Here is a 16,399-nt window from a genome sequence, read left to right as displayed (position 1 = left end):
ATGAATGTACTGTACAGAGAGTTCAATCAACTTATAGAAATATGTTTCTTAAGAAACATGATCAGCTAATTAACAGACTTCCCAGCATGCATTCTAGGGGAGTTAACACTTCCCTGAGACACTTTTCTCATATTTTAAATAAAACACAAGTAATGGAAAGCAATGTGGCAATGGAGTAGTTGAAGTAGCCTGAAATGATTTGCAGAGTGTGTGTGTACTGTCAAGGGTTTGTTGAAACATTTTTTTCAAGTCAATTACTAGGTCATTTTACTTTTTAATTTCTTAAAAATTTTTAAACTTACAGAGCCCCAGACATGACATGGTGAAAAAAAAATTAAATTGTGGCCACAATATAGCTATAGTGTGCGCATGAAATACTACTGTGTGGCCACAAAATACTAAATTGTGGCCTAAAATACAAATTTGTGGCCACGAATTAGTATTGGCCACGAAGTAGGTATAATGTGCGCACGAAATACTAATGATAATAATATAATTCCTTGACAACTGGGTAAGCAAATCGCGCGCACCTTCTCTAGAAACCATAATAGCCTACGTGACAAAACACTCTTTAGCTCAACTGCTCACAAACCGCAGGCAAATAAAACCAAAGATGAGCTGTTATATCTGGGAGTCATTATTTTTTGAGGGGTCACAAAGCAATATGTTAGGTGACCACTGCACTCAGGTTATTTAAGAACCGTGGTGTTGTCCTCATAGCTATTTAAGCGCTTGGTTTTAGATTCAATTGGATTTTGTCAATGTAGACCAGGTAATTCTCTAAATCCACATTCAAACTTTGTTTGCTTAGATGTTGACCTCTGAAGGGACATATGATACAGTAACACAAAATTTGTCTTGGACTCAAATGCTGTGCACATATACTTGCCTCCACAGTGAAGATAATAGCAAAGAACATGTTAACATATGTAACAACATGGAAAAACATGTGTGTGGCACATACCACACATACTAACACAACCAACAAATATTGGACTACTACTGGTATTGAACATACTTCAGATCTTCCACATATTACACAATCAGTGATGATAAGAATGCCATAAACTATTGCACAATCCTTGCAGGATTATATGATATGATTATATTATATTAATAATATTGGCCTATCCTACATGAGCCTAATTGAAGGATACGTTTGGAATTAGGCCTAACCAGGAATATCCAAATGGATTGTGTTGTTTGTCATATGTGGTCAAAAAGTCAGCAATGTTAAAGCACATAAATTAGGCGTGTGTGCACAAACATGTACATCCTGAGGGGTCATAAATATGTGTAGCAACAGCATCTATATTTGTTCAAACATTTCACTAATTTGAAATAAAATTAAGATTCATCCACTGGGGACAATCTTTTTCTATACAAAATGTTATTACAAACCATCAAAGGTTGCTGAGCTATTTCTGTTTTTACCGATGTGAAAGACAGAAAGACCAACCAACAAGACCAAACTGGCAATGTTTAGAGCCACACTGTTATCTAAAAAGATTGTAGACTTGAAGGTGCATGAGCCATAATACTGCATAACAGGAAGCTCCGTCTTGCTAACTTACAGTACAAAGGGATAAAGGAGCGGTGGAGTGGAGTTGCAAACCAACAGTATGTCGAAGACAGCACTTCTTCTCTCCTTTGATCACAGCTCTGTCTGCACACAACTGCTCTGAACAGTTGCTGGAAAAAGGCTCTGGGTGACATACTGGGCAAGTCCCCCCGCTGATGTTAAATGGTAACCTCTGACGCCAGGGCTCCGCTGAAGGCTTTCGCATCCGGGCTTTTAAGCTTTGTTACCTTAGGGGCTACTGGTCTGCAGTGCTTTAGGGCTATGACGTACACTGGACAAAAGAGGCCCTGAAGTTTCATCATGAAATGAACACGACAGAGAGATCCTGTCAGTCTTAATGACTACAGAAGGAACAGTGGCAAATGTTTTGTCAGTTTGAATGACTTTGAGAAAAACAGACTTTTTTTTCAGGGAAAATAACTTGTACAAAAGGAGGGAGGAGGGAGGAAGAAGAAAAAGGGAAAACAATAAAAGATTTATAGAAAAAAAGGTGGGAGATGGCAAGAAAGGAGAGTGAGGATTTTTTTTGTCCGTTATAATAACTTCCAGGAAACATATGTAATATAAATTAGAGAGAAGTAAATAAACAAAAAGAATTGGGTGGACACAAAGATGATTTTTCATCCATTGTTACTACACATTGAGTCACAATACATCTTAGTTAGGCATGTCATACAGTTTCTATTACTATTAAAATGTGTTTTCACTCATATAGGTTATTGAGGGGGTGGTTTTTCCCAGAAAGGGGGGGTCTGAAATCCCCTGTCCCTGCCATGATTTTTGCCTGTGTATACATGCAACTACAAAATAATGCATAAACTGCAAAAGGAAGCAGGATATAAGAATGTACTCAGTAACAAAGAATGAAACATATTTTTTGATTGGATCAGAGTATGAATTTCTTCAAGTTGTCAAAAAACATCATGTCCTTGATCCAGAAGTGACTTGTGTAGTATTGCTTTTTCTGTTTAGAAGATAAATATCAATGTCTTGTTGGTGTGTTAATACATAGCTGGAATAAGAATGTGCTAAGCCTATCAAACTAAATTGTGAAAGAAGGGATAACAGCTTGCCTGACCATGTCCTAAGTTATGAAAAATGAAATGCCTTCCAGGATCTCTGAAGGTACAAACAATCATGCTGCACCTTGTTTATATTTCTGAAAAAGATTTTACATTAAAAATATAAGACAATGACAAAACACTCTTTAGCTCAACTGCTCACAAACCGCGGGCAAATAAAACCAAAGATGAGCTGTTATATCTGGGAGTCATTATTTTTTGAGGGGTCACAAAGCAATATGTTAGGTGACCACTGCACTCAGGTTATTTAAGAACCGTGGTGTTGACCTCAGAGCTACTTAAACGCTTGGTTTTGGATTCAATTGGATTTTGTCAAATGTAGATCACGTAATTCTCTAAATCCACATTCAAACTTTGTTTGCTTAGATGTTGACCTCTGAAGGGACATATGGTACAGTACACAAAATTTGTCTTGGACTCAAATGCTGTGCACATATACTTGCCTCCACAGTGAAGATAATAGCAAAGAACATGTTAACATATGTAACAACATGGAAACAACATGTGTGTGGCACATACCACACATACTAACACAACCAACAAATATTGGACTACTACTTGAATTGAACATACTACAAATCTTCCACATATTACACAACCAGTGATGATAAGAATGCCATAAACTATTGCACAATCCTTGCAGGATTATATGATACGATTATATTAATAATATTGGCCTATCCTACATGAGCCTAATTGAAGGATACATTTGGAATTAGGCCTAACCAGGAATATCCTAATGGATTGTGTTGTTTGTCATATGTGGTCAAAAAAGTGTGCAATGTTAAAGCTCATAAATTAGGCGTGTGTGCACAAACATGTACATCCTGAGGGGTCATAAATATGTGTAGCAACAGCATCTATATTTGTTCAAACATTTCACTAATTTGAAATAAAATTAAGATTCATCCACTGGGGATAATCTTTTTCTATACAAAATGTTATTACAAACCATCTTTGCTATTTCTGTTTTTACTGATGTGAAAGACAGAAAGACCAACCGACAAGACCAAACTGGCAATGTTTAGAGCCACACTGTTATCTAAAAAGATTGTAGACTTGAAGGTGCAAGAGCCATAATACTGTACCTTGTTCACTCCATACAAAAACAGGGGGAAAAGGGCACTTTTAGTATGTTTCATAAGTTTGGCTGAGCACATTCTGATTCCAGCCTTATACTAAACACACAGACATTTATTTATTTTTTAAATATGTGTGTGTTGCACCTAATGCCTGCAATAATTGGGGTTGATTCATCATTGCTTGTTGCTCATTTTATATTTTACTCTTTTACTCTCTAGCAGAAGTACACAGTTATTTCAAACTTTTTTAAAATTATTTGCACAGTTTTAATCCTCCCTTCCGTCTTAAATAAGGATCCAGTTTGATTGAAACCAAACTTCATTGGGTTTGATGTTTTTTTGCACTTCTCACTGAATAAAATTAACACAAGAAGCGTGAGTGAGTTATCCATCCCCGTATCAGAATTACTTTATTATTTCACAAACGAGGAGATTTCTATGTCACAGTGTAACAGGTGTGGATAGAGCCTGACAGAAGACGACCCAAGGACTTGTTTCCCACATTTATTCTGCAGAAGACAGTAATACACATTAATTGCCTTTTGTTCCTTCTCTGCACCTCTGTTCCCTCAACAATGCAAGGCGGCAATGTGTGGCCTCAAAATACCTATAAACACATTATTTTAATATTACAGTATGTATTCGGCTTAACATACACATTACTGGCCAAGAGCTATTTAAATTGGCTGGAAAACACTTCAACTTAAACAACATATCTCCTCAAAACAGTGAAAACATGTATAAAAAGGGAGGACAGCGACCTCTGTTGGTAATTTAGAACAGTGCGTGGACGAGAGCGGCTGTACAGAGAAAACGAAACTTAAAGCTAGGGTCTGTAATGTTGTTCAGACACACATTTTGTTATACTGGGTGAAATGATCCTGCTACCCTGAGAGTAGTCAATACATTATGTATTCAGAAAAAGGAACGAAAATAATCAGACCTCTGTGGCAGCTGTAGGACTGAGAAAAAGCTGACCAATCCGTGCAGTCCGTCAGATGCACGGATTGGTTAGATGCCTTCATGTCTGGTTCTGTCCCTCCCTGCTCCGCGCGTGCACACATTAGGTTTCACTGTTGCCAGAAATATTCAGACACTCCTCTGCAGAAATACGGAGTTGCAGGAGAAGATGTTCATTTGGTTACAATGGCAGAGAAAATGCAGCCAGCGTTACTTGTAACAGCTCACAAGGGCAAGGAAAGGCAAGGAAAAGAAAGCCTCAGGCAGAAAAGGCTGCAACGAAAAAGGCTCTGGATAAAGAGAGAAGTCGGACAGGGTCAACATCGGTGCTGCGTTTGAGCGGAGGAGACAACTGGGGCATGTGAAGGGCTTGAAAAGTGATGCAGAGGTCGCTCTCTTTCTGTTGGAAAGGTAATTATTTGTTTTGTTTCAGGAGGATTTGTTATTTTCATGAAATATGTGAGGTTTGCCAACTTGGCTACGTTTGTAGCTCATATTAGCCCAATGCTAACGTTAGCTTCTTTGTGTGTTGTTTTTAGCCATGAGAATGGCTGAGAATGAGCTGCGTTGCGGCTCCGATACGGTTTTGCTCCGCCGTCCGGCAATCCCTACTGGTTGCGGTTTGTCCACCACGGTGCAGTACGGTAGACAGCTGGCCTCACGATGTGTGCTGTTGTCAACACGGAGTGTTTTATTTTGGAAAAGTAACAGGATGTAGTTTGTTATTTGGGCGCTTGACTTCCTGTCTGCTCCGTGCTAAATTCAGTTGAATTGCTGCGTCTTGCTCCGGCATCTCCTCCTCCCTGCTGAGTCCCACTAACAGATGCGCGTTCAAGTTTGTGGGGGAGTGGCTTTGGACGGAGCACTGACAGGATGGTCAGGGGAGGGGGGGTGGAACTTAGAGGAGATGCCACTAGTGATGGGAACGGCAGTTCCTTTTACTGAACTGAATCTCTAGAATCCGTTCATTAAAATGATTCGTTCAAAAGATTTGTTCACCGAATCTTTCAGTGCTCTCCAACTCCCTGAACTGATAAGCAGCCAAACGATCCGTCATTCAGTTCATCAATCAGCCTTGAGGTTCCCGTTCACTTACTGAGAGACGGTGCGTTCACAGACTATAGTACACAATCATTTGCTGGAGACGCAGCGCTGCTTTGAGTGGTATACATGCACTAAAATTATTACACAGTGAAAGTGTCCTCTGTGCACAGTAAAATCACTCAACATGAGGCTACACGGATGTTAGCAACACCGTGCTAGTTTTAGCAGCACGGTTACTTAACGTGATTCAACTCCTCTGCCCTGAGTGAGTGACACAGCGCCACTTTCAGCACAGTACGTGAACGAGATTCACGTACTGGCGTCCCTCCCTCGTTCGCGAATGACCTGCTGAGGAGGTGATTCATGTAACATGAAACATGAATCACCTCCTCGGCAGGTCATTCGCGAACGAGGGAGGGACGCCAGTACGTCGTTCGCGAACGACCTGCTGAGGACGTGAATTACGTTACCTGCTGAGAATCACGTTCGCGAACGTTAGTGACTTTTACTGTGCAGTAAAATCACTTAACGTGAAGCTACACAGATGTTAGCAACACAACGCTAATTGTAGCAGTAGGTTACTGGACGTGAATCAACTCCTCTGCCCTGAGTGAGTGAGTGAGTGACACAGCGCCACTTTCAGCACAGTACGCGAACGAGAATCACCTCATCAGCGACAGTTCTCTGTATGCAGTAGGTTCACGAATCATGAACGAATCAGCGCAAACGTGAATCGTATCCTCACAGTTCTCTGTGTGAGTCGCGGCAGTTCCACTCCCAGCCGGCATGCTCGCTGCTGAGCTCAACTGAACTGAGAAAGGAACGAATCAGTTCAGGAAGTGATTTTGTTCACTTCGTTCACTGAAAAGATTCGTTCTTTTGAACGACACGTTCGCGACCGACACAACACTAGATGCCACTTTCAGATCTTGCTAGCTCTCTTGCTAGCTCTCCAGGATTGTAGACCCTAGCTTTAACACATGAAGCAAGGAAGAGCACATACCTGCAGAAGACAGTAATACACATAAATTGTTTTTTGTTCCTTCTCTGCACCTCTGTTCCTAAACAGACAACATACCAGAGTTTACATTAATTAATGGATGCTACGTTGTCTGAAACGGTACTTCATTTACTAGACACGGGGCGGTCTGCTGCGTTACCATGGCGCCAAGAAAGTTAGATGAAAACATCTACAAAACTTATGTTAATGGTCAAAACAGCACACAACAGCTGGATAAAGTAGCAGTGTTAGCGGTAACCATTATGCATTAACGTTACGACATAAATTATTCAATTTCTGAAGAAAACAATGAAATAGCGCAGCAGCATTTTCCACACGACTTACCCTCAACAATGCAAGGCGGCAATGTGAGGGTCAGTCAGAGTTACGGAAGCTTAGGAGGCACAGAAAAGGTGACGTATGGCAAAGTGATTTCTGCAGGAAAATGTTATTAAAAATAACGGTAAATGAAATTAATTCATTAAATGATAAATAAAATTGACAAATACAGGTTGGAAATCAGGATTGATAAAGTGCATTTTTAACTCTGTTACAACAGCAGCCAAAGGACAGTTATATTGCAATAAACAATAATAATAGCAAAAAATAAATAATATAATAAAAACATAAGAAATAGAATTAGACTCGTATACACATAGTATATACCAATGAACAGTGTATTTATACACAGTGTGGCAGTGTTTTGTTATGTACAAATAATAAATATGGTATTAAAAATTGCCTAATGGTGCAAACCATAATGAGAAATGGCTTATGTGTAGAGTTTTTATAGAACAGTGCACAGTGAGGTCTACTGGGAGCACTGCTGGTTGTAGAGTCTGACAGCAGCGGGAAGGAAGGACCTGTGATACCTCTCCTTCACACACTTGGACCTGTGATACCTCTCCTTCACACACTTGGACCTGTGATACCTCTCTTTCACACACTTGCACCCAATGGGCTTTATGGGCACAGGCCCCCTCTCTCTCCCTGTCTCCCTAGGGAAACACCTGGGGAAACACTGTCTCCACTTATCTACAATCTGCTTACTCTACAGTCCAGCGGCAGCACACCACCTCAGAATGCTTATAGGGGATACACTGGTGTGTGTGCCTGTTTGTATTCGGGGGGCCATCCAATAATTTGTGCCCAGGGGCCGCTGCTTTTTTGATCCAGTCCAGCTTGCAGGCTGTATGGTGTTGAAGCACTGGAGAAATCAAAGAACATGATCCTCATAGTGTTTCCAGGCCAAGTGAGACAGGGATCTGTCCAGGATGGTCCATAAAAGGACCCACCAGAGGGCAGAGATGTACAAGGACCTGCTGCCTGCTCCAGGGTCTTCATCAGGTGTGAAGTGAGAGCAACTAGTCTGAAGTCCTATGGGTGAGGGGTCTTTGGTACTGGTACCACGCAGGAGGTTTTCCACAGCATTGGCACTTTTCCCAGCTTCAGGCTCACGTTGAAGCATCTCCAGCATTTTGTTTAAAACCAGACATTTGTACTGTTTTTACAGGGATTTGAGCAGAATAAACATTTGCATTGGGAACTGACAACTGTTTCCTCAGTGCTTTGTTGGACTGAGAGGCTACAGAGGTGCTGTAATCTGAGGATTTACTCCAGTCACTTCCGGATTACACAGATTACATCTGATTAAAACTGTGGTTATCTACACTGTTACAAAATAAAACTTGGTTCTTTTTTAAATAAGGTGGTGTTTACAGAGTAGCTGAAAATATACAAAATACAGTATCAATAAATACTTTTTAAAGTTTTATTTAAACTACAAAATTGAGGTTGTTATGTGTACTTTTTCTTTGCATTGAAAATGGCTCAGTGTACAACAATATGTTTGCCTGTGTCAGGGAGCGGTCAGTGAACGTGTCGGAGCCAGAGTCTCTAGAGCTGACAGTCTCAAACCTGAAACCAGAGGAGAGCTACAGCTTCAGAGTCACTGCTTACAATGACGTGGGCCCAGGAGAGAGCTCTGCCCCCTTGAGGATTACCACCAAACCTGACCGTAAGACATGAACACACACACTCACTCACATACGTTTTTGTGCCTCGTGTAAATTTCTTTGTATTTCTTCATATGTTACATGGTATATATAATATAATAATAGGTGGAAATAATATGTTGATTACTGATGAAAAATTTTCCCAGAAAGCCATCCGAAGCTTGGAAGAAAAACTTTAAAAGACAAAGAGGCAAAGGGCAAAGAAGGACACAGAGCTGTCCAAGCAGCTACAGCTGGATTTTTCTGCTCCAGCTTCACTAAAACTTGACACAGACTGAACTGAATGCAATGATAGGAAGATATGTTGTTGAGAACATGCTCCTGTTATCAACAGCTGACTCAGACTCCTTCAGAGCATTCACTGGTAAAATACTGGGGAGAACAGGTGCCGGTCTGCCATGCAGAAATACATTTTCTAAATACATGGATGCTGTGAATGCTAAAATGAATGCCGAGCTCAAAAGGGGGAATAATTAAAAGTAACGTAATACTTACTTTTCCTGGTAACTAATTACCTCCTCTGGTTTCATATTGTTATTGTATTTATTTTAGTCCTTCCGTTATATGAATATTAATATGCAGAAATTGGTATTATGATATGATCATGTGACCCACTGACTTCTTGAACAAATTCTATTTCCATAAAAAATCTATAATGATAAAGAAAATAATGATAAGCAAGTTCTCTAATGCTCAAGGTTTTGCAGCAATGTCAAGCCAAAACCCCCCAAGTGTTGCTAGTTTACCAACTCAGAGCACAAGAAAATCTAGGTGAAACACTGTGTTCTAAAAATGTTGGACGCGTGGGGTGAACTATTTCTTTCTTAGCTGAAGCAAACAATGGGACAAAATAAATGTAAGTGGAGACAGAGTGGAGCCAGGATCTGTTTCTTAGCTCTTCTTTATGTTTTTTAATGTACTATAGAAGTATTGGAACGGGACTCAAAATCAAATGACTCGGATCCGGAATTAGGGGCAAAAAATCTGATCGGGACATCCCTAATTACTGTATAACCCTTGTATAACAATTTGAAAATCTCTAATGCTGGATTCATGAGACTGCAATAGTACTTGTTATTGGGCTGGGAGATTAATTGAATTTCAATTTCGATTTTGGCTTCCCTCGACCATGAAAAGAAGATAATTGTAATAAAACGATCATTCTGCTGCACGCCGTGTCTTCTGTGGTAAATGCAGCAAACCCTTCCATCTCCACCTGTGCGCTCCGCTCCGTTCTGCCCCGCCCCCGCCTGAACATTTTCGCTTTCTGCCATGCCGGTGTGTATTGAGCAAGATATGTCACGCGACTGTGTCTGCACCTCAAGGGAACACATCCAATTTGTTTAGCGATTTAAAGTCCACACACAGAGTAATATAGGACAACGTAGTGATGGAACAAAAAAACTAAAAAATGAAAAGCTCCTCGACTCCTGCCACCGCCACACAGTCCTCAGTTAAGGACACACTTTACAATGCCTCCACATATCCACCCAGCTCCCACAGGCATAAAGAAATAACGGATGCCGTCTCATACATGACTGCCAAAGACATGTGCCATATCAACACCGTTAGCGACCTGGGGTTCGATAAACTGATTAACACATTGGACAAGCGGTAGCCTATGTGTTACCATCACATCACCATATCAGCAGAATTGCGCTGCCTGCCCTTTATGACGAGAGAGAGAGAAGTGTCAACAGCATTATATTTTGCCACCACAACGGACCTATGGTCGAGCCGCAACGGGATAGTGTTTATTTTTTATTTTTACACATTATTTAATTGATTTTATCGATATATTTTTCTCTTATTTATTTGCATTCTTCTTGTTTTTCAGGTCAAACTTATCGTGTTAAAAGAAATACCAGAGTTCGAAGTTCAATAAGTGCTTATTCTCAAATCAACGAATAATCATCTTTAATAATCGTGATTACAATATCAATCAAAATAATCGTGATTATGTTTTTTGCCATAATCGAGCAGCCCTAACTTGTAATATTATTCATATCGGCATTTGCGAGTGATGTGTTGTATCTCTATGTCTCTACAGTCCAGGTTCCCAGCAGAGTAGAGTCTCTCCAGGCTGAGGCTCTGTCACCCACCTCAGTCCAGGTGAGCTGGGAGCCTCCAAGCCAACCAAATGGTCCCATTTTAGGCTACAAGCTGCTGTGGACTGAGAGCCCGTCTGGCAAGGAGCAGGTCAGTACCATTACTGCCATACTGCTATTGTCAGAACTATAGTCCTCTCATGGAGTTTAAATGCAATTTGGTAACCTTTTCAGAGAGTGATTTTTGACATGTTGCTGGAATGAGCTAAACTTACTTTTTCTAGTGATGTCATGTTATAGACTCAAATAGCTTTTTCGTACTCTGATGGTATAATGTGTAATCTTTCCCTTTGTGTTTTTGTTCAGAGTGTGGAGGTGAATGCAGGCAGCTACAAAATGGACGGACTTAATAAGTTCACAGAGTACACAGTTCGAGTTTTGGCAATAAACCGCTATGGACCAGGCACTGCCTCAGAGACTGCCCGCGTCACAACCCAATCAGACAGTGAGCTTCACCTCAACATCTTCTTATTTTTCCAGTGTGGTAACTTACACACAGAACATCAGTAAATGAATGTATCACAGTTCACCACATTGTGATGATCAGCACTGACTGACATTATGTCAGTAGTTTAATCTGGTTTAAGATATAAAGATTAAAACCAGCCTTTATGAGCACTGTGAGTAGAGGGTGAGCAGCACAGCAGCCTGTTATTATTTTCTCGACTTTGCTGTATTTTGATAGACTTCTAACCAGGAAATAATGTTCATTGTATCAATGCTGAACTGGAAACAGAGTTCTGTCTCACCACTGACTTAAGCAGAGCACTTAAGTAGGAGCTGATTATCAGCAACTTTACATACAGTATGTGACTATATGTATGTATGGCTTCACATATAGTCTGAGGACATGATGTCAGTGGTTCCCAAGGGCCTGATAATAACAAAGCATAACAGAAGATCTGTAGATATTTAACAATGTGGAGGAGATTCAATCCTGGAAAAAACATCTGGAGGAGCTGAAGTAATTTCTTGTTAAAATAAGAACACTTTTACTGAATATGATCCACATTAATACAAGCTGCTGAAGAGATCAATACCATGTTTAACATATTGGTTTTCAGTGCAGTAATATAGAGAGTGGAAAATCTTTAGTTATTGTAGGCTGTAGTAGTTTAGAAAATATTGACCACATCTTTAATTTAAATCGTAAAATCAATAAAACCCATCAAACTAATAACCAGGTGCTGCCTACCTCATCTCTCTCTCATCTGTTCATCTTTCTCTTCTTCACTGCAGTTTCTCATCTCTCTCATAATCTTGAGTTTATTCTTCTGTCATGTATTTTGTTTTTATCCTCTTTCCATCCTGTCCTGATGATTAGGATGAATTGAGGGCAAACATGTGGGAAATTGTATGAATACCTTTAATACTGATTTACACATGTGATAATACATAATCTGTTACATTCGGTCACAGATTCTGCATGAGTACAGGACCATTATGTGTCTGCGTGTGTGTGTGTTTGGTGTGTGTGCGTTTGTGTGAGAGAGAAAGAGAGCGAGAGACAAGAGAGAGACAGCAGCCACTGGTTTAGGTGAATTGGTTTACACAGAAAAGCTAAAAATAGCAACACACACTGTATCCCCATTTACTTTTACTACTTTACCTACTTCATTTTAGCCTTTGAGCCTCACACACTAATGGAACCCACACACAATTCTGTTCACACTCCAGTCCACAAGTGAACGAGGTGTGATCTGAACCAAACAGCCCATCATACACAGCACAGATCAAAAGCAGCATATTTGACATGAGATAACAACGAAACAGGGACTCTTATCTTGCTTTGAAGTGTTCAACGTCTCAGGAACACAATTGTAAAGCCCTTTGAGGCAATTTTGATATTGGGCACTGCTTTTCCAATAATCCAATAGCTGTGGACTTTATGATTTGAGTCAAAATAACAATTATTTTTGGATACATTTAAGAGTTTAAAGCTAATCAATAGGCCTCTTTTGGACAAATAGTAACAATAGTAAAACAACAAAAAAAAACGTTTATTTAGTGACCTACCACAAAACTGCAGAGCTGCTTCTTTCCTCAGGCTTTGAGACTCCTTAGTTCATCTTCAGCACTGCGCCATAAGACGTGGCTGAGTAGAATTGTGGGTATTGTAGGCTACAGGTTTTGAAAAAGAAGCTGCTGTATTGGCTTTGATCAGTTGTTTTGAACTCGCTAAAATAAATCCAACAGTGTTAAAGCAATGCTATATGAGTGGACTGCTTTTCAAAACATGGTGCCTACTTACTTACTTACTTTCAGTGTTAGATCATCACTTCCTTTGGAGCCACACAATGTAGTAGTACTCCCTAAGAACTGTAAACACACTTTAGTGTGGGAAATTGGTGGAGTTACCGTTTGATAACACTTATTACATATTTTTACGCAACATTTATTTAGATTTACAATATATTTTGACTAAAAAGCCCACTTTCATATGACGTGACCAATTCGGACCCCAATTTGGACACGTTTCTTAAATGAGTATCCATGTCCTAGTAAAGGTGGCAGCAATTACCTGCAAGGTTATCCACCTGTTTCTCTCCACCTTCTGTGTATAACTGAACTCTGTACACACAAAAATGGGTAAATGCTACCTGTCCTGTAGTTCATGTTTTAATGGTGGTATGAGCTTCGCTTTGGTTTGCATTTAGATTATTCTACCCTGTCTGAATGGAACTTCAGTTCAGACTAAACATCCTGCTGTTGCCTACTGCTCAGTATGTTGTTGTTGCCAAAACCTCCATGTATATACACTGAGAGAGTGAAGGCATCATTGCAGCTGTAGTCAAACCATAAATACATAAAAAAAATATTTGAAATAACACACACATACACACACACACACACACACATACACACACAGCACAGATGAAGAGTGGCTGTATTGAGAACTTTCGCCTGTGTCTCAATGATAACAATGACTTATGGGGTAATTGAATTCACAATAAAGCGGAGACACACACAAACATACAGACACAGACACACACACATAGACAGTGAGCAGCTGAATCAATAGATAAGCTGCTGACAGTTAATCAGCCGTCTGCGTGGACAGATGCAGAGTTCATTCAAACCAAAACCCTGATTCTCAATTTGAACATCACACTTTGTCTCTCAGTCTGGGGACTGAACCACTCATCTGCTATCTTTTCATACTGTCCCGTTATTTTCTTAATTTGTCTTGTACCTTATACTTCCCTTTGCACCTTGTCTTCTCCTCAATTTTCTTAGTTTTCATCTTTGTTTTCATGTTTTTTCCATGTGCCTTGCCTCCAACATGTTCTTCACATCTGTGTTTTGTCTGTTTTCCTGAATCCTAATTTTCTTCTGTAACTTGCTTTTCTTTGTTTAGGCTTTGTAATTTTGTCATCTCTTTCACGTTGCTTCATCTTTCTGGTAAATGTTTTGGATCATATTCTGTGGTGATGCTCACTCAGAGTCTCAGTGTTCAACTGATCTTAAGGAGTAAAAAAACAGGACTGACTTGGGAATCAGTGTGTGTGTGTGTGTGTGTGTGTGTGTGTGTGCGTGTGTGTTTGCGTGTGATGCCACCTGTCTTGTTTTCGGTGGAATTCTCATTTTGCCTGATCTGCTTGCTTTTGGTGCTGATATCATCATGATGATTGACTGACAGCAATGAAGTGACAGCAAGTCAACCCAGTATGCAGACAACACACTGTGCATCATCTGTTTGAAGTCCAGAGTCTATGAGTCTAAAAGAGAAACTAACTCATTTTAAATGGGTTTAGCTTAGCATAAAGTTAACCTTCTTTAAGCAAAGAAACTGTCTACTTTTTACAGTATCAATAAAGGGTTAGGGTTAGTGACTGAGTAGACAAAAATATATCCCAAAATGTTAGATCGTTCCTTTTATTCCTGTAATCTAGAGAGAAAGTCTTGTGTTCATGACTAGACTCATCTGGCTTCCACTCAGGAGTTTACATGTTCTCGTCCTGCTTGTGTGGCTTTCCTCTAGGATGAAATTACCTCGTTAACCGCTTTGGGGGTTCCCGCCCCAATGTTGAAAATCAATTATCTAAAAGAAAAAAAAAACAAAAAAACAAATTCACTACAGCACTCAGAGGTGGATACGTAGCTGTACTTATGTAAAAGTACTGCTACTTTTCATAAACAGCTTCTCAAGTAGAATTAAAAGTAGTCCACTTGATTAAGAGTACAAAATTAAACTTTCTGAAGCTTGAGAGATGAGAAAAACTAGAAAATGTTATATTCTAAAACAAACATGTCAGTAAGGAAACTTTCATAATGCAGTATCTCACAAAAGTGAATACACCCCTCACATTTTTGTAAATATTTTATTATATCTTTATATGGGACAACACTGAAGAAATGACACTTTGCTGCAATGTAAAATAGTCAGTAAAGAGTAGTGTAAATTTACTGCCCCCTCAAAATAACCCAACACACAGTCATAATGTCTCAACCTCTGGCAACAAAAGTGAGTACACTCCTAAGTGAAAATGTCCACATTGGGCCCAATTAGCCATTTTCTCTCCCCGGTGTCATGACTCATTAGTGTCACAAGGTCTCAGGTGTGAATGGGAAGCGGGTGTGTTACATTTGGTGTTATCGCTCTCACACACTCTCATAATGGTCACTGGAAGTTCAACATGGCACCTCATGGCAAAGACCTCTCTGAGGATCTGAAAAAAAGAATTGTTGCTGCACAGTATTCACAGTTTTTGTGTTTGTCTCTACAGTACCCAGTGCCTCTCCACAGAACATCACCATAGAGGTTGTCCTATCCAGGGTGAGTATTCATTTGTATACCTTAAACGTATATATATATAGGGATATATATATATATATATATATATATATATATATATATATATATATATATATATATATATATATACATGTTTTAATCTGGTGTTGTGTCAGGAGGTTTAAATAATTACCGAAAATATTCACAAAATTATGCAGTGCACATCAGTTTGATGTGCTAAATCTATGGATTTGTTTTTATGCAGAGAGCTTAGTATTGAGTGGCTTGTTTTTGACATGACAGCTTGGCAAGATAATTGCCATTTTTTTCATTACATCTGCCTGGATCCACTTGGTTTGATTTGGTCTGGCAGCCCAGGGTTTTGCATTTTCACTACAGCTGGTCTACCTGCTTAAGTGTGTCCTAAACCAATGACACTCTTGTCCTGATCCCTGCAGCACTACCGAAGAATCACTGCTAACATAGTGGCTCTGCTTATTGAGTTACAAACACATTTCTTTTCCTGTAGCTTATTAATAATAAAGCCACTCATTATTTAGTTATTTAACTTTTATTATGAAGCAGCCTTACAGGAAACATTGTGTTTTCACCAGCAGTAACTAACCTGACTCCTAAAACTGCTGAAAGTGAACACGATGAAACAGTATAAGTACGAACAGGGTGAGGGAAACTAAAGAGACTCAGTTAGCTACAAAGGTACTGAGAGCTGAACACAGACTTTAAAAAATCTGGTTTCCTGCATGGACTGGAGTTCAGTATCGATTTTAGGG

At 39.6% G+C, this 16,399-nt stretch overlaps 1 protein-coding gene across 1 annotated transcript in view; it reads left to right on the top strand.

Annotated features, from left to right (window-relative positions):
- The window catches only part of dcc (DCC netrin 1 receptor), a 474,778-nt gene that overhangs the window by 256,381 nt on the left and 201,998 nt on the right, over positions 1 to 16,399 (top strand). The window contains exons 10-12 of the mRNA XM_030434685.1: positions 10,816 to 10,964; positions 11,180 to 11,318; positions 15,601 to 15,650. Of these exons, the coding sequence (XP_030290545.1) occupies positions 10,816 to 10,964; positions 11,180 to 11,318; positions 15,601 to 15,650 (338 nt within the window). The remainder of the gene's footprint in view (positions 1 to 10,815; positions 10,965 to 11,179; positions 11,319 to 15,600; positions 15,651 to 16,399) is intronic.

This window comes from Sparus aurata, chromosome 12 (assembly GCF_900880675.1).
Source record: "Sparus aurata chromosome 12, fSpaAur1.1, whole genome shotgun sequence".
NCBI lineage: Eukaryota > Metazoa > Chordata > Actinopteri > Spariformes > Sparidae > Sparus > Sparus aurata.
This window is presented reverse-complemented; position numbering and strand designations above follow the sequence as displayed.